The following is a 20,295-nucleotide window of genomic DNA, read 5'->3' as shown; positions in this document are numbered from 1 at the left end:
CACTTCCGATGCTTTCTGGTCAAGCAGTGGTTAAGTTCTCTGCTGTAACCCAAAAGGTTAGTGGTTTGAATCCACCGGCTTCTCCAAAGGAGAAAGATTTTGCCGTCTGCTTCCATAAAGATCTACAGAATGAGGCAGTTCTACTCTGTTCTTTTAAAAAGAGTTGCTATGAGTCAGAATTGACAACAGCAGATTTTTGGTTTATTATAGTTTTAATCCGAAACGTGAGAAAAATATATTTTAGTTGTGTCAATTTTAAAATCACCAGGCTCATTTGCTGTTGAGAAAATGAATGTACCACAGAAAAAGAAAGATGTCTGTAAGAGCCACTTGGACTTAATCAGGATATCAGGACATACATCAGGATATCATGCAGTCATAATTGTGTAACTTTGGTTTGGTCAGTTATAAATGACATTGGCATTTCCTTTTTTTCATGCTTAGAAATGGAAACAAAATTTTCAACACTGCTGCCAGAATGTTAGCATATTCTCATGTGGTTATTGCAAGAAAGTATCCAGTTATTAATTTGAATTGAATAACTCTTGTACAGTAAGAATAATTATTTGATTCAAGGCTAGGAACAATTTGTGTCTATAAATTGGGGAAAACGTCTCATTTTACTGATTTGTCGCTACTGTGCTAAAGCTACACATCACAGACTGTACTACTTTTAGGATTAAGGTAAGTAAACCAAAAATAAGACTGAGTTTTTCAAAGCAATGGTCCAGTCACTGTTACAATAGGCTTTATAAATGTTGCCTTTAATTTTGTGACCTTAAGTAATTTCGCTTCTGGAGCTTCAGTTTTCTCATATAATAAATGAGGAGGCTGATCAGTATGATCACCATGATTTGTTGTAATTCTAATATTTAACTATTTCGTGGAAAAAGTTAGAAAAGTGAAGGCATTCCCAAAAAACAGAAATAATCACGTCCGTGGTTAACGAAGTGACCTACTATAAAGGAATACAAATAATTCTTTTTAAAAGAGTGGTAACTGTTTTTGCTTTATTTTCACTCAGTGATAAAGTACAATCCTTTCTTTCAAAGTACTGCACTATCTAAGGCGCCTTTGGTAGCATAAGGGTTATGAGTTAGGCTGCTAACTGCAAAGTCAGCAGTTCGAAACTACCAGCTGTTCCATGACAGAAAGATGGGGCTTTCTGCTCCCTTAAAGATTTACAGCCTTGAAACCCTGTACAGGGTCGCTATGAGTTGGAACCGACTCCAATACACTACCACCACCACCCTATCTAGCTGAGGAACTAGACATGTAAATAGATAATCTCTATTTAATGTGGCAGAGTCCTCGAGTAGTGCTGTAGGATAAGCACTGGACTGCTAATCACAAGGTCAGCAGTTCAAACTCACCAGCTGTTCCTTGGAAACCCTACACAGGATTGCTTTGAGTTCAAATTGACTTGATAGAACTTAATAACAAATACTTAACTCTGACCTTGCATTCAAAGTAACTTTGCAGTTCAGTGCACTAACCCACAGTACCACAAGAGAACAAACATAAATTGTGAGTTTGGGAGAAAAGAAGAGACAAAGAAGCTTAGATTTTAGATATGGCATAGAGACAATGAAAGTTTTGTAATCAGAAAAAGTCACATTGGCTTTTTAGAAAACTGCTTGGGACAAAGGGAAGAAGGTTGCATGTGTGTTGGGGTTGATTACAGGGGCAGTAAGAACCAGTGCTATTGGATGAATACTGGAAAGAGATAAGACCCTGCTTTAGGGCAATGATATCAGAAAAAGACCGGAAGAATCCACGAAACAATTTAGAGTTGTTAAATTGACAAGACCTCATTCCTGGTGTGGCGCTGTAGGTTAAGCATTGTAATACTAACAACAAGGTTGATGGTTCAATTCCACCAGTCACTCCTTGGAAACTCTATACAGGGTTTCTATGAGTTGGAACTGATTTGATGTCACTTAACAACAAGTGAAACTGGTGATATAGGGCAAAGGAAAGGGAATCCCTATGGGAGATATTCAGGTATCTGGTTTGAGTAATGAGTGGATACGGGAGAAAGATGAGGCTTTCCGCTCCCATAAAGATATGGTGGCGGTGGTGGTAGTTATGTACTGTGGAGTTGGTTCCAACTCATAAGGACCCTGTTTATGGTTTCTCAGGCTGTAAGTCTTTACAGGAGCAGAAAGCCTCATCTTTCTCCCACAGAACAGCTGGCAGTTTTGAACTGCACATCTTGAGATGAGCAGCCCAACTCGTAACTACTATGGGACTAGCGCTCCTTCTATAAGAGATACTATCTTGGAAACCTTATACAGGGTCATTATGAGTTGGACCTGACTCAATGGCACACAACCACCACCACTACCATATGCTTGGTAAAGTGGAAGGTCAGAAATGAAGAAGCCCCCCAGTGAGATGGATTGACATCATGGCAACACCATTGGGCTCAAGCATAGCAAGAGTTGTAAGGAATGTGGAGGACCGGGTAGTGTTTTGTTCTGTTGTGCATAGGCTTGCTACGAGTGAGAACCAACTTGATGACAACTAACAACCGTATGATTAACTGAGAAAAGGAATACAGCAGGAAAATGATAGGTTTAGCTTTCTATGTGCATTCCCAGAGACATTCACAATGGGCAGTTGGGTATCATAAGGTGAAATTTGGCTGAAATGCATGAATTAGAGCTCTAGGCTTGGGAATGGCTGAAACTATAGTAGCAGTTGCCCACTAAAATCAGGGACAGTATATAGATTGTAAAAAGACAGAGCTCCCACGAAGTACCATATCCAAAGACTGACAGAGGTATAGAAATAGGTGGAGAAGAAAATGTATTTATCAAACCAAGTTCTACTGAATTTGAAGATACATTGAAACCTCAGTCATTTTACTGTAATAGAGAGCATTAATTTTTAGAGAAACAAATTAGGCACACCAGGAACCAAATTTATTTTTGTTAGAAACTAAACTATCTATGTATTATACTTCATCTCAAAGCTACTATCTAGAGAAACTCTTATGGATTAAGTATTTCTGCACTTAAAATGAGTGCATACATTAATTTCACATTGTGTCTGATAATCCAATTTGTTATTTGCATGACAGTAAAGCAAACTCTAAGCTTTCAATCAATCCAAATTCTGAGCTGAAAATGGAAAAGAGCTTTTAGAGCTATCTATGCTTTCTGACAATGAAACACCTGCTCATAAAAGTGTGTTTTAATATGATACATCCATTCAAATAGAATTCCTTATATCAGCAAATAATAAAAGCATGTTTTAAAATAATAAAGTTTATAAGGAGGATTCAAAAAGTATGTGGAAAAGTGAAATAAAAAGGTAATTATATTTTTCCATGAACTTTTTTTAAGAAGCCCTCTAATATATACTAATTTTTTAAGATCAGTAGGTCTGCTTACTTCTGGAAATATTTAAATTTGAGATGAACATGGAACATTTATATGCTCTATAATAAATTTAGTTTTTAAATGCCACAGAGATTATCAGAGTAATAAATTAGCATATATTATGATATATTTAAATACATAATGAATTTTTTTTTTTTTTAACATAAAGCTGAAGAAATTTTACCAAGAAACAAGCTATCCTGGGAAGTCATTTTACTGCAACGAGAATTTTACAGTGACTCAAACTGATTAATGTTCCTTTTCTGCTTCATGATTTCATTTCAGGTAGGTATTGTAAGGAAATTTAAAATAATTCTATAAAAGTAATTAAAACATCTCCCACATAATTTCATATTTGGTTTGTAAATAATTTTTCCTATAGCATCTTAAGGACACAGGTTTTATGGTACAATTTATTTGAACCTTGGGCAATTTGATAAATTGTCAGTAAAGTTGCTCCATGGAAACTTTTGTACTCCCACCTTTACATATAAAATAATTAATGTTATCACTTTAATGAATGAATAATGTTATGGAATCAATAAAAGAATTCTGAGTTTTACTTAAGTGGCAAATAACAACCACTTGGTTGCTATTTTTGTTTAGTATTTTTAAATGTAACACTGTTTCTGGATTTTGGCTATCACACAAAAGTTAGGTGCTTTATCACTTATCACACTTAGTTTATTCACTCAGATAAGAAAACTTAAATTCTTATTTCTACCTGGTATTTAGTATCTTCCATTTATCTCTGAAAAACTTCCAGGCAAGGTCTCGGCCATGTGGATTTCGAGCAACATGAATTATGACATCAATTGCATCTTGATCCAGCACTACCTCGGAATTTAAGGACAGATTCAGAAGCCTTCAAGAAAAGAATTGTGGAAAAGTTTAGTTCAGTGACTTAAACCCTTTTATAATCTTCCTATAATCATTTAGTTTGTCATATTCTTCAAAAGAGTTGACTGTCAAGTTTACTAATATAAATTTATCTGAAAAAAATTTTTTGTTTAAAAAAGGAAAAGAGTCCAGCTCGTAGTGTTTCCAAATAAATACATTAACTAAAGGAGCTCCGGTAGCGTAGTGGTTACGAATCGTACTGCAAACCACAAGGTCAGAGGTTCAAAACTACCAACTGTTCCGCGGGAAAAAGAGGAGGCTTTCTGCTCCCCTATACAGCCTTGGAAACCCTGTACAGGGTCGCTATGAGTCAGAACCAACTCCAGGGCACATAACAACAACAACAACACATTAACTAAACTCTGAAAAAAATCTAGGGGGTGGAGAGCTCACAAAACTGGTTTAATGATGCAATACTCACTTTAATTTTTTTAACTAACAAATGTTATTTTTAAAATAACAAATGTACTTCCTTCTATAATAAAGTATTTTCACATGTATGTCTCTTTCTATATATAACTATAATTGTAGTTGTTGTTGAGTGCCGTGGAGTCGGTTCCGACTCATAGCGACCCTGTACAGGGTTTCCTAGGCTGTAAATCTTTACGGGAGCAGAAAGCCTCATCTTTCTCCTGAGGAACAGCTGGTAGTTTCGAACTGCTGACTTTGAGGTTCACAGCCCAATTCGTAACCACTACGCTACCAGAGTTTAGCAAAGGTATAACTATCTAGTCTACTAGCCCTACTCATGGTAATATTTGTTCTACGCTTTGAGAAGATATACTTTAAAATAAGTATCTTTTATTCAAAAAAAGACGTTTTTTTCTATGCTTTAGAAAGATATATTCTAAAGTAACTAGCATAAATTCAATGAAATAAAAACAACTTCAGAGCAAACAATTAACACAAAAATACTTTCATTACACATTTACAAATTATGAGAAAATTACTTGACCCACCTATTTAATAAATTCCTGTCATCGCTACAAGTTAAAGCTTCCAATAATATTTTCTTCTCAGAAACGGCTGTGGTGGAGTGGAATTTCATCCATATGAATTCCCAGACATCCTCATCCAGCAGTGAAACTCCTGTACAGTAGACTATGTCTCTAACATTGAGTGGTATTCTAAAGAAGCAACCCAAGGTAGTTTTCTGTTAATTAAAACCTTCATAGTACTGATTTTAATGACAGACCCTACTTTATTATAGTCAGTTATAAAAGATGATTTTATTAATTAGATTTTACCCAAAAGGAAATAATGTTATATAATAAAAATATTTAGAAATATAGTAAGTGAATGAAAAGAGTATGCATTATATTCAAAGGTAGTATTAAACACAAATATTATTTTCATTTGTGAAATTTTACTTAAATAAAATTAATAACAAAGTGTTTTTGTAATCCAGTATAAACAGAATGCTTTATATTTCAAACTACATTAATATACTTATTATTCAAAAATGTTGCTCTTATATCTACTAGACACAAGACTGACAAGAACACTCTGGTTGAAAGACTAATTAATATGTTGAATACAAAAATATTATCTCCTAAATTATGATCATTTAAAATTTTACTAACAACTCTCTAAATTCTGGAAGCTAGAAAAACAACATAGTTGACAATATATAAGTAGAAATCATGAGAACATATAAAACACTTTCCCCTACCTTTATAAAAATTGTCACAGAAAATATATAATTATACACTAAATTTTGACTTTGACTCCAAAATACAGTGTGATAGTTGAAAAATCTTTTTGAAGATTTAACTATGCTTGGCTGTTCAAAAATTGGAAATGTTCACATTTATTCTTTCAAAGCAATTGTTTTATTAAAAGGTATTTCTTCAAATTTCTGTATATATTTTTACCACATTTAATAAGTACTTAAAATAATTATCTGAAAGGACACTTCAGTATTAAACAACAAATAAAACTTAAATAGTATACTTCTGCATCCATAATATTCATTAACTTATCTTAAAACTTCTTATCTATATTTCACTGTGGTTCATAAAAAACAACGTGCTTTGTCTGGATAACAAAATGCCATAATCCATTCTAAAAGATTTCGGACCTTGTTGATTAAAACACTGCTATGTGTGGAATCCTGGTGTGGCACTGTGGGTTAATGCACCAGACTGCAAAGCCGCTTGAACTGCAAGGTCGGCAGTTCAAACTCACCAGCTGCTCCTTGGAACCCCTATACAGGGTCGCTATGTTTCGGAATCGACTCGACAGCACTTAACAACAACAACAATGTGGTGCTGTAGGATAAGCACTGGATTGGTAACCAACAAGGTTTGCAGTTCAAGTCCACCAACTACTCCTCAAAAATCCTATACAGGGTAGATATGAGTCAGAACCTACTAATGGCACTTAGCTACAACAACGTTAGTGTATTTTATTAGGTCTCTGGTAGCATAGTGGTTACGAATCGGGCTGCGAACCTTAAGGTCAGCGGTTCGAAACTACCAGCCGCTCCGCGGGAGAAAGATGAGGCTTTCTACTCCCGTAAAGTTTTACACCCTCGGAAACCCTGTACACGGTCACAATGGGTCGGAACCGACTCAACGGCACTTAACAACAACAACATATCGGCCACATGGCATTATAAGAAGCATCACACAAAATCCATGGTTTCCAGGAGTGGCAAAAACTATCTCTTCTTACAAGTAATAAAAGTGATTAGAGCTTTTCTCTTTGTTGTATTTAAGTATCAGAGGTAAGCAATCTGTCTCACTCTTTCATTTTATTTTTTTGGTCTGTTTGATTTATTTTTAAAGAAATGAAATGAACAAAAAGTGGAACAAACCACCAAAGATCTTCATATCTTTTTTTTGGCGTCTTTCTTAATTCTGCTTGGAACCTTTTGTAGAAAGTCCCAGTAGCCTTCCTGATAGTTGGCGATATATTCTTCCCCTTGTTCTGCTTATGAACAGCTCTCCACACAGCAAACTGAAATCACTAAGGAAGCACTGCCACCAGATTTTGAAGAATGAGATTCTTATCTTAATAGATACAATCTCAATAGATCCAAAATGAGATTACCGGGATGACATCATCTTTACTAATTTCAATAAAAAAGTTAAGAAATACAGACTTTCTCTAAATCAACTGTTATAAAAGATAGTCATTGACTCCAAATATTATAGGTCACAAAGCATAGCACTATAGATTACCATGACATTGGTCAAGAGGTTAGCATGACAATACACAAAAAATAAAAATTACTAATTCATCAACCCATGCCTATATTATTTTATATTAGACCTAATAGTAACAACTTGCTTTCTTTGATAAATATGTTGTTGTTAAGTGCCATCGAGTCGGGATCCGACTCATAGCAACCCTGAACAGGGTTTGCAAGGAGCTGCTTGTGAGTTAGAACTGCCGTCCTTAACGGCCCACATCGACGTTGCAGTTTACCGTATTAACCGGCAATGCCACACCAGATACTAAGATATTAATATAGCAAAGGGAGTATGGGGACAGAGTCAGTTGAGTTAGGCCTATTACTGTCTGCAGAACCAGTCAGCAATTTCAAGTAGAAAAAGTACGTAGAAATAAGGCTTTGCTTTACTGCACTTTGGAGACACTGTTGTTGTTGTTTAACAAATTGAAAGTTTGTGGCAAGCAATTCTATTGGTACGATTTTTCCAATAGCCTACACTCACTTTGTGTTTCTGTATCACATTTGGGTAATTTTGATAAATTTTCAGCTTTTTTATAATGCCACGGAACATTAAGGAGACTACAGTATAGTGTAAACAGAACTCTTATATATACTAGGAAAAAAAACACAATAATACGACTTGTTTTATTTGATATTAGCTTTATTGCAGTGGTCTGAAAATGTATCCACACTATGTATGAGGTATGCCTACATAGAAAAGACAAAAGAAGTGAAAAAGCAGTTCAGAAATTGCTTCCTAGAAAGAACATGAGCACCATATATTATATTTTGGGTGTTGTCGAGTTGATTCTGACTCACAGTGACCCTACAGGATAGAGTAGAAGCACCCTATAGTGCTTTCTAGGATGTAATCTTTACAAGAACACATCACTAATCCTTTCCTCCTGCAGAGTCATTGGTGGGTTTGAACTGCCAACCTTTTGGTTATCAGTTAAATGTGTAAACAGAGCTTCTTACTATTAAAAATCTATATATATATTTTTTTTTTTTTAATCTATATTCTTGTTACACAGTACTTACTGTGGCTGATGCTAAGCAGTGTAAGACATATACACAAATCAATAAATGGTTTGGTCCATCCACAACCTGGCCTCTGACTAAAGGAGCATTGGTGGTGATGGTGGTGATGGTGTGTGTTGCAGTCGGTTCCAACTCTTTGTTGTTACGCGCCATGGAGTCAGTTCAGACTCACAGCGACCCTGTACAGGGTTTCGGAGGCTATAAATCTTTACTGGAGCAGAAAGCCTCATCTTTCTTCCACAGAACAGCTGGTAGTTTCGAACTGCTGACCTTGTGTTCGCAGGCCGATTCGTAACCACTACACTACCAGAGCTGACCTTATATAAGGCTGTAAATCTTTATGGGAACAGAAACTTTCCTCTTTCTCCCGCAGAATGGCTGGTAGTTCCAAACTGCTGACTTTGAAGTTAGCAGCCCAACTCATAACCAGTACCCTACCAGAGCTCCTTAGATGTAGAATAGAACATTTCTTCACAGAGCTATATATTCAAGGACGTAGTCCTGGTGATGCAGTGTGTGGTCCCTAAGTATAAGGTTTGCAGTTTGAACCCATCAGCTACTCTGTAGAAGGATGTGGCTGTGTGCTTTCACAAAGATTTATGGGATTGCAAACCCTACGATGGCAGTTGTACTCTTTCCTACAGTCACTACGAGTTGAAATTGATTTGACCCAAAATACCCACTATCATCGAGGCTGTTCTGATTCCTAATGACAGACTCCCATTTATCCTGTGGCATGACTAGTAGGCTTAAACCGCCGACCTTTAGGGTAGCAGCCTAATGCCAAACCCAGAGTGCCACCAGGTGGGTTTATAAAATCCTGGTCACACAGTGGTTAAGCATTTGGCTGCTAACTGAAAGGTCTGCTGTTTGAACAGACCAAGAATTCAGTAAGAAAAAGCTATGGCAGTCTGCTTCTGTAAAGATTACAGCTATGAAAACTATCGGACAGTTCTACTCGGTCTTACAGGGTTGCTACAAGTAGGATTTGATTTGCTAGTAATGAGCCCTGGTGGTGTGAACAGGTACAGAGTTGGGCTGCTGGATGAAAGGAAGGCTGCTGAACTCACGGAGCTGCTCTGTGACAGAAAGATCTGCCAATCTACTGCTGTAAAGATTACAGTCAAAACAGTCCTGCACTGGCACACATGAGTTTGCTATGAGTCAGAATTGATTGGAAGAATAAACAATAACAAATTTAAAATATATATATAATTGATATCTTTAAGAGGCTACTATTAGCAGGCTCCAGGCCTCTCTAGTGGTCAGCAGATTAATAACAGGTGTGGTTGGTGATTATGTGCCGTGGAGTCATTTCCGACTCATAGTGACCATGTACAGAGTGTCCGAGGCTGTAAATCTTTACGGGAGCAGAAAGCCTCATCTTTCTCCTATGAAACAAATGGTAGTTTTGAACTGCTGACCATGAGGTTAGCAGCCTGATTTGTAACCACTACACTACCAGAGCTCCTTAATAACAGTGTAGTGAACCTATAATGTTCTAAGAGATGAACTTGTCTCAAAGGTCACCTATCACCTGCTTTTTAGTAACTTTTTTTTTAAAAAAACAACAGTTTAATAAATTGTCTTTGAGCAATATTCAGTGTTGGCAAGAAAAAATTTCCAACAGTAAAAACCATTCTGTTCACCATCATTGAAGGAATACTTGTTAAAACACACACAGCCTCTGGGTCATTGAAAAGGACATAGGTTAGCTATGTACAAAAGTCACAGTGCCATATGGCATGGTATTCATAGTCAGAGCAAGGGGATAAAATTCTGAAAGGACATCCAGCAATACAGTGTTGGATGAAATGACAGACCACCCATGAAGGAAGCAGACACTAGGTGTCTTGGGCAGAGAAAGCCATTTAAGGTACTACTGCACAGAACAGGGGCAGGTCCTTCATTAGCAGCTGCAGCTGAAAACCAAGAGGGAGTCATATAATTTGGAAATGTCCTGCAAGGAACTGCAGGTCAAATTTCAGGCTTGTTGCAGCCATCTCTTCGTGGGTAGCACACGTGACAACTTTGATTACTATGGAATGAGATGCATATATACTTACAGAAAGAATCTAAAGCCTATTGATGGTCCATTGAAAAATAAATCCGTCACAACTACAAATCATCAGGGGACAAATGGCTTGATTAACAAAGCTAGGATGTGTTGGGGACATACGCAAGTACTGAGACGTTGTGGCCCTGTGACAACATGGACAAAAATCCAATCCCGGGGCCCTTCTCAGGATTATAAGCCATGGACCCTGAGGGCCAAGGAAGTGACCTCCTGATGTCCCGGGTTCATTGGTTTTTGTGGACTCGCTGGTTGGCTACCTCTGTATAATTTTCTTTGGTCCTAATATTGTTCATTCTATGCTTCTAACTCCAGTAATTGTAGCTTCTGAGAAAATGGTTTCTTTTAAAATGCCTCTCTTAATGCCTCCACTGTGTTGGCAGTGCGTGGAGTCCTGGGAACAAATCTTTCTGAGGAACAAGCGACAGCCACCTGGGAAGAACGTCAGAACTGCTCCTTATTTGATTATTCAGTTATGTTTGATATCCATGAACAATAATGGGTTTGAAACCCCTTTTTAGAGCCGAGGCAGTAAAAGTTGCCTCAGATAATTCAGAAAGGCCAGGAACAGGTATATTGGGAATATGACAAAAGGTTTTTAGAAAAAAATTACCCAAGGTTTGTAAATAAAGTGGAATGGTAAATTCTGGGAATGTTGGATTAGAGGATAATAGTGGCAGCCCCATTAAACTGCCTCTGAATATAATCAGTTTAACCCAGATGCTCTCCTTCCTCCTGAAAGTGTATAGGAATGTGATAATTAAGAATAATGTAGCATTTTAGATATAGATAAATGAAGCCCGGTGCTTGAGATCTTGCTCATAAACAAAAGTTTGCAGTGTACAGAGACAGCTTTGCTCCTTTCAGGAACCTTGCTTTATGTTAAGTATCCTTAAGAAACCGCACATCACTACTCTAGATCATTTAAGCCTAAAAATTAATATATAACAGCTTGATTGAACCTTTTTTTCTGTAAAAATAAGAATGTTAGATTGTTCCTGTGAATCATTATGTCCTGTTTTGAAAGATTAATCACATTTCAGTTCCGTATCCTGTCTTATCTAAAGAATCACATCCTCCCTTTGTGAGTGAATTACATCCTTCCTTTGTAACAAATCCCTCCCTAAAAAGGAGAATAAAAGACTGAGGTTGAGTTAGATCTGTGTGTAATGCTGTGCAATGCTAGGCAATATGTTTGCAGATCTGCCTATCTGCCAGCTTACATCATATCTGTGTGTCTGTCTTTTTTGTATATATTTCATCTCTCTCTTTCTCTATCCCTTTCGCTTCCAGATCTCCCTTTTGTGACACCCACACTTCCTTGTCAAGGCTGGAACCCAACATAGGACCTCGACAAGGATGTACCTTTTTAATAGCTTCATAAGCATGTGAAAGTTGGACAATCAATAAGGAAGACCATAAATGAATTGATGCATTTGCGCTATGGTGTTGGAGAATAATTTTTAAAACAACATAAGCTGCTAGAAGAGCAAAGAAATCTGTTTTGGAACTACAGCCAGAATGCTCTTTAGAAACCATGATGGCTGGACTTCATCTCTCATCTCTCAATCTTCGGGCATATTATCAGGAGAGACCAGTCCCTTGAGAAGAACATCACGCTTGGTAAAGTGGAGTGTTAGTGAAAAAGAGGGAAACCCTCAACAAGATGAATTGGCAATAGACTCAAGCATAACAAAGATGGTGAGTTTGGCTCAGGACCTGTTTTGTTGTGTTGTGCATATAGTTGCTATCAGTCAGAATTGACTTGATGGCACCTAACAACACCAGACTGTACCTTAAAGCTCCTAGGAAGAGCAGGAATAAAGGTAATTTACCTGGGAGTATTGTTCTAATTTTTCTAGAATCTCTCCTCATCCCAACAACTCATCATACTCCTTAACCACCTACCAGATAAAAATCAATGCACAGTTCTCAAGATAATTTGTAATCATCACTGAAAATGAAATAAGATTGGTGAGCATTGTATTTGCCGAGGGCCCACAGTTCCCAATGACTTCCATTGTTAATAAAACCCATTTTTGTTGCTAAATCTGTAAAGATGTTCTAATAACATTTTAGGAAAATTATGGCTCTGGGGACAGTTTAAGATCTCTTTGTATAAGCCAAAGTCATTAAGAACAAATGAAAAAGCTCATTTGTTTGTAAAGCATGAACTAAAAACCTCCACAGAATCCATAGTTACGAATTGTACAAATGAGTCCTAAGAGATTCTTGATTTCAGGATTACAAGGAGAGAACTCCCTTCCACATGAACATGAAAATTGTTTATGAAAATGTGAATATCCCCATGGTCATTTCTCTTTAAATGCTGCTTCAGAAGTAAATTGTTTAATGGAATTTTATCATTTGGGAAGGGAAGCAGCACTTGTTTATGTTTAGTATGGAACTTTATTTCCATGATATACATGAACAACAAGCGAGCTACTCTCTTAGCTTCATTCAAATGAGATACATGAAACAATGCTTAGCCAAAATGAAGTGCTAAATATTTTCCAAGGTACTAACATTGTAGAAATTATTAGTAAATTAGTGTAACTCATGTAATATTTTTTGTTTCATTCTTATTTTAAAGAGGATTATGACAGATTTAATATGTGAAACAAAATTTCTAAAAGCATAAAGTGCAGTTTATTATTTTGAAAGAATATTTTCATGCTTTACTGATAAGTTAGCCTTATTTATCTTGCTAGAAATAAGTGCTTAAAAACTAAATGCTTTGGGGTATAATTTAAGCAAGTAGGTAGAAAGACAAATGCATATATATATATATTTTTTTTAAAAAGCTCTTTTGGCAAGTTAAAATAAAGGAATAAGAACAATACTTTAAATTTTAATTAAGAGGTGCTTTAGATATTAAATTAAAAATAATGAAGTAGACTCATAAGCGAGAATAAGTACTTAAGAACATTTGCAAATATTTTCCTATGAAAGTTGTAGTCAATGTATTATTTTTTTTAGCTAAAAACCCCTTCACACATCCAAAATATCAACAATAAAAGACTAACTTATTTAGTATACAAATAGCAACTAAGAATGATATCATATAAGAATATTTAATGACTTGGCAAAATGTATTAGTAAATATGGTTTGTTGCTCTTCAGTATCATCGAGTTGGTTCTGACTCATAACTATCCAGTATTAGGTTTCCAAGGAGCAGCTGGTAGATTAGAACTGCCCACCTGTGGTTAGAAGTCATGTTTATCCTACAGTGTCACACCAGGTCATTGCTGTTCTTTTAAATGTTGTGGGTCAGTTTTGACTCGTAGCAAACTTGTATAGGGTTTCTGAGACTTTGAATCTTTTAAGGAACCAGAAATTGTTATCTTTTCCCCACAGAGTAGCTGATGGGCTGGAAGCAGAAACCTGGTGGTTCACAGTCCATTGTTAATTATTAAATACAAAGAGTAGGTTAAAACCTTCATACTACCATTCTGGCATAATTATTAAAAAGTATAATATGTAAATTCTTAGGAAGAAAGACTAAAAGGATAAATAAGAAAATATTAATAATAGTTGTGTCTGGGTATGGAGACTATGGGTAACCAGACTTTTTTTTTTTGACTCCCATAACTTGAATTTAAGGAGCTCTGGTAGCATAGTGGTTATGAATCCAGCTGAGAACCGCAAGGTCAGCAGTTCGAAACTACCAGTTGTTCCGCGGGAGAAAGATGAGGCTTTCTGTTCCCGTAAAGATTTACAGCCTCGGAAACCCTGTTCAGGGTCGCTATGGGTCCAAACTGACTCAACGGCACTTAACAACAATTTGAATTTAATAATTTTTATAAGAACTTTCTTAACAAAAGATCAATTATAGCTATATAGATACAATTCTGCTGCCTATTGAAGTACATTATAATAGCTAAAAATGCTATTGAATAATATGCAAAAATAATTCTCACAATGTATTTTACATATCCTCCAGAGGAAAATGGTATTTTCCAAAGGATAACCACATTGTTTTAAAACATGCATTTCAGTGTTTAATCTTGATATTGATTTATTTCTAAGTAGACTTTCAGTAGACCTAATTTGGCCAGTAACTGCCTCTAAAACTGGGCAAATCAAGGTCAATGCTTTGGGCTTCATTTTTCATCTTAATTGGACGAAGTTAAAGTACATGAGTTCTAAGGTCCATTCTTGTTCTGTTAATACAAGATTCTTTTCATTAGCACTTGCATTAGCATTGAATATGTGAGTTTAATTATTTCCAAAGACAAAGAAGAAAATATCTCAAATCAGTAGTCTCTTTAAGAGCACCTCTTTCTTTCAGTGACACTATACAAGTCATTGATATAGAGTTGGTACCACCATTCAATTAATTTTAACTAATTTGCAATTAATTAATTAATTTGAAAGATCATTTGCTACTCTAACTAAAAATTAAAATCAGGCTTTGTTTGAGGTTTCTTTTTCATCACTCCAAATCTTGTTCTCCCTTATAAGTGCTTGTAATCATACCTATTCATGGTAGACAATCAATGATTTAAAATAGACAGAAAAATAGCCTGTATTTACCGAAGGTCATCCCTAATTATAATGGCTCCTTCCCCAACCTCTCATATTACCCATATTTCTTAGTATCTTAGTTTTCTAAGAAAGTCCTCTTGAATAAAACATTTTAGAACTGTTTAGAATGAATATGTGACTTTTCGTACCTAAGTGTCAGTTTCCTCACCTATAAAATGGAAACAATTACTCATTATAGGTCTGTTAGGAGTCCTGATGGCATGGTTGATTAAGTATAGAGTTGTTAACTGAGAGGTCAAAGGTTTGAACCTACCAGACACTCCTTGGGAGAAAGATGCAGCAGTTGGTTTTGGTTAAGATTTATAGCCTTGGGAACTCTATGGGCTAGTCGACTCTGTTTTGTAGGGTTGCTATGAATCAGAGTCAACTCAACTGCAAAGGGTAGATTAGGTTATTGCAGTGTTTAGCACACATCAATTACTCAGAATGAGCTTTATCTATGTGGTGTGATAGACTAGTGCTGAAGACACAAAAAATGGTCTCAAATTTGCAGTAATGATTTGCCTTCTTATTAATATTACTATTATTATGAGGATAAAGTGAGAACCAATATCCCAATCTTTCTCAAATGAGTGCTGTATATATATACACAGGAATAAAAAATTTAGACTACCTCTCTTCAAGTGAATGAGCAATTTATTTTAAAAATGAGTGACAAAATATCTCAAGTTTAAGGCATCACAATAAAATTAACTTTTTATAATCCTTCCTATTTTACTGGCATACTTGCCAAACAAATATGCCACTGAATCTGTATAAATCTCTGCTGGAGCCAGAAATACTCTGTTAGTATCTCTGCAATTCCTTCTGGCAAAGGGAGAACAGAATCCTATGTAAAGTGGGTAGGCAGTGATGAGTGGAAGGGACACAGGGCAAAAGTGCCATTAAATCAGCACCTCAAGGCCTCAGCTAGGGCTGTTCTGCTTCCAGGGAATCTTTTCACTTGTTATCAAATAGCATTTGCTCATTTCCATTGAACCTTAAGTACAATAAAAAGGAATATTAATGCATAATGACAAAGGAAAAGATAGTTCAGAAACAGTCTGCATGACCATTTAGACTTCAGAAAAAGAGTTGAACAAACCTGGTGAAGAATAGATCATTTAATGATTAACATGATTTAATGTATATTAAAATAATATTCAATATTTGTTTATGTTTTAATTTTGTATGTTTGCAGAGAGGTATAAGTTGCTATTTCTATATAAAGAAAAACAATTTCTGGAGACAGGAATTGTTGTTAAGTGCCATACAGTTGGTTCTGACACACAGCAACCCAATACAGAGTTTCTGAGGATAAGCTGATGAGTCTGAACTACTGTGTTTGAAGTTCAAGTACAACTTGAGGTTTAGCAATTATCTTATAGTGCCACACCAGGACTCTATTATGTTAAATTCTTAACATAACAAATATATCAACATATTATATTTTAAGGTACCTGTACTTATTTTAAGTGACTTTTATAATTTAAGTGAGTAAGAGGAGGGGACAAGATGCAGTCCATCAACAACAAAAACTTGAGAAATTAAGTAAAATAAATTCAGATGATAATCCTTGAACTCTGAGCATCAAATGAAAGAATAAACAAATTAAGCACTAAGTAGAAAAATAAATTGAACAAAACCAGCAAACAATAGAGTCTGTTACAGAGTTGCCATTTTGGGATATAGCAGGCAATCTACCCACCTAAGGAGAAGACTACTTCATGGAATCTCCAATAAAACAGAGACACAATGAAAATAAATCTGGGGTGAAACAAAGTGAGCAGAACATGAACTACATCTAAGGAAGGAAAAGTATAGGAAAGCAGGTGAGAACGTAAGAGACACCGGTGATCACTGAGTAGAGAGGGAGCCAGTAAACAAAGATAGAAGCATTCAGCAGTCACGATCCCTGGACAGACAAGCTATGGAAGAACTGCAAAGTGGTGGCTAGAAACACAGGACTACAGGCATCCTTACACCCTTACTTGAGTCATAATAGGAACCAGGTCACTAACTGCATTCTTCATCACCCAGGACAAAATAAAATAAAATCTATAAGGATAATGAACTCAGCACAGAAAAATATTTGCAAAAAAAAAAAAATTACTCAGCACACCAAAATGGCAGCAGTACATTTATACCTATGGATAATAATAATGAATGGTGACAGAATGGATAATAAAACATCAATATGCTGCCCAGAGGAGACATACTTAAGACAAAATGACAGAAATCATTTAAAAATCAAAGCATATATAAAAATACATTAAGAAAATGGCAATCAAGAAAAGAGCAGGACCTGGAGCAGCTAGAAGGACAGACGATATTTCTTGAAAGAAAGATTGACAGGAAAAATACAAAACAATATAGGCAATCCAACTGATTATTATAAGAACAAGCAAGTTGCTTGCCCAGGAGACATCAAGGCAAGTGGTGGGGTCCCCTCAGGGAAAACCCCCTTCCAAGACTAAGATTCAATGAGAATACAAACTGATTGGTGACCACGTTGTTCATCACTGGATAAGAGGAAGTGAGGGAAAAGCAGCAATGAAGCTGCAAGCTAAGCCCTACAACGTTTAATAGACTCTTGTGAATCTTGGTGGAAACCTGATTGGGCAGCAGTGTGGCAAGACCCCGGGACTCTTGGACCCAGAATCAGTGATGTAGCCACAGAGCACTTGAGTGGAGAGTGAAGCATACAGCTGATAAGAAGAGGGGGCATATGCATAAGAACACCCACACTTGCAGATAATACCTATTTGACCTGGCTTCAATGACTGGATGATCAGAGCTCAACTAGAAGAAGAAAGAAAAGGAAAAGAAGAGTAATCTGATACAATTTGATGAACTTGACCTACACCTATGGATGCAGTAGCTCAAAAGAGGGAACAAATCTTTATAGTGAGGATCATTCCCACCTCCTCCATACAGAGTAGACATTGGCTAACAAAAAGGGGGGGGGCGGGCTACAAAGGCAAGAAGTGACTGGCTTACAAGCTTTAAAGAGGGAACCTAGATCCAGAAGGTGCGGAGGAAGGTATAATCTCCACTGAGAGTATCCAATCTGTCTGGACAGGGCTAATGAAAGGAAATGGGGATAGGTCCCTTGTGGTACAATGGTGAATAATTGTTATCAGAACTGACTGTGAGGGTTGGAAATGTAAAGGTGGACATTTTGTAGCAAAAAGAGGGGAGTGATTGACTTTGCAGTCCAGGAGCAAAGGTCCCTGGAACTATCAAGGGAGAAGAGCGGAGTGCGAGACCCTACCCAGAGAAGCAGTGACACCAGAGATGGAGGCAGAGATGATGACATAGAGAGATGGAGCGGCCTGGGACTCTAGACTGAGAAAGGGTGAGGGGCTGTGTGCTGACAACCGGGGAGCAGGCTTGCAGGGTATACCCTTTGGTTGATTGATGATGCATGGAGGGGACTGTGACCATGGCCATGAAATGATATATGATAGGATGAATGTAAAGCTAATGTTTTCCCATGTAAATTATCACATAATTCACAATAAAACATTAAAAAAAAAAAGAGAGAGAGCAGGAGCGGCAATATTAATTTCTGAAAAGATAAAGCAACTTTAAGGCAAAAGTCATAAAAAGAGATAAGAAAGGACATCATATGATTGTTGTTGTTAGATGCCATCCAGTTGGTACCAACTCATAGTGACCCTACGCACAACAGAAGGAAACACTATCTGATCCTGGGCCAATCTCACAATCATTGCTATGCCTGAGACCATTTCTGCTGCTACTGTGCCAATCCATCTCGTTGGGTGCCTTCCTCTTTTTCTCTGACCCTCCACTTTACCAAATATGATATTCTTCTCCAGTGACTGGTCTGTCCTGATGATATGTCTGAAGTATGAAAGCCAAAGTTTGGCCATTCTGGCTTCCAAGGAGCACTCTGGCTGTACTTTTTCCAAAACAGATTTATTTGTTCTTTTGGTAGCTCATGGTAATTTAATATTCTCCTCTAACACCATAATTCAAATGCATCATTTTTTATATGATCTTTCTTATTCACTGCCCAACTTCAGCATGCATATGAGGTTATTGAAAATGCTATGGTTTAGACCATGCACAAACTAACAACTTTGCTCTTCAACACTTTGAAAGTGTCTTGTGAAGCATATTTGCCTAATGCAATATGTTGTTTGATTTCTTGGTTGCTGTCTCCATAAATGTTGATGGTTGATCTTAGCAAAATGAAATCTATGACAATTTCAAAAGTCCTCCATTTACATAGATGTTGTTTATTGTTCTAGTGGTGAGGATTTTTGTTTTCTTTACACTGAGATACAACCCATACTAAAGGTTGTGATCTTTGTCTCTCATCAGTAAGTATTTTAAGTCCTCTTCAGTTTTAGCAAGCAAGCTTGCATTATCTGCATATCACAGGTTGTTAGTGAGTCTTCTTCCAATCCTGGTACCTCGTTTTTCTTCATATAATCCAAGTCTCGAATTATTTGCTCAGCATACAGATTGAATAAGTATGGAGAAAAAATACAACCCTGGCACACATCTTTCCTAATTTGAAACTATTCGATGTTCCCTTGCAAAGTTTGAACAACTGCCTCTTGATTTATGTACAGGCTCCTCATGAGCACAACTAAGTGTTCCGGAATACTCATGTTACACAGTGTTGTCCATAGTTTGTCATGATCCACACAATCGAAAGCCTTTGCATGGTCAATAAAGCACAGGTAAACATCTTTCTAGTATTCTCTGCTTTCATCCAAGATCCATATGATGTCAACAATTATATTTCTCATTCCACAACCTGTTCTGAAACTGGCTTGAACCTCTGGAAGTTCTCTGTCAATGTATGTTTGCAGCCACTTTTGTATTACTTTCTGTAAAACTTTACTTGCAAGGGATATGAATGATAATGTCTGATGATTGCTGCATTTCATTAGGTCACCTCTCTTTCGAATGGGCACAAATAAAGATCCTTTCCCGTCAGTTGGCCAGACAGTGTCTTCCAAATTTCTTGGAATAGATGAGTGAGTGCTTCCAGTGCTGTATCAGTTTGTTGAAAGATTTCAATTTGTATTCCATTAATTACTGTGCCTTGTTTTTGCCAATGCCTTCAAAGCACCTTGGATTTCTTCCTTCAGGATCATTGACTCTTGATCTTATACTACGTCTTGAAATGGTTGAACATTGACCATTTCTT

General features: G+C 36.6%; 1 protein-coding gene across 1 annotated transcript in view; it reads right to left on the bottom strand.

Moving 5' to 3' along the window:
• TRHDE (thyrotropin-releasing hormone degrading enzyme) overlaps positions 1 to 20,295 on the bottom strand; it is a 798,400-nt gene that overhangs the window by 8,495 nt on the left and 769,610 nt on the right. The window contains exons 16-17 of the mRNA XM_006871614.1: positions 5,246 to 5,413; positions 4,111 to 4,251 (exon numbers count right to left, since the gene is read on the bottom strand). Of these exons, the coding sequence (XP_006871676.1) occupies positions 4,111 to 4,251; positions 5,246 to 5,413 (309 nt within the window). The remainder of the gene's footprint in view (positions 1 to 4,110; positions 4,252 to 5,245; positions 5,414 to 20,295) is intronic.

Source organism: Chrysochloris asiatica, unplaced genomic scaffold (assembly GCF_000296735.1).
Source record: "Chrysochloris asiatica unplaced genomic scaffold, ChrAsi1.0 scaffold00170, whole genome shotgun sequence".
In the NCBI taxonomy this organism is placed as follows: domain Eukaryota; kingdom Metazoa; phylum Chordata; class Mammalia; order Afrosoricida; family Chrysochloridae; genus Chrysochloris; species Chrysochloris asiatica.
Note: the sequence above shows the minus strand (reverse complement) of the source record. Positions and strands in the feature narration are given on the sequence as shown.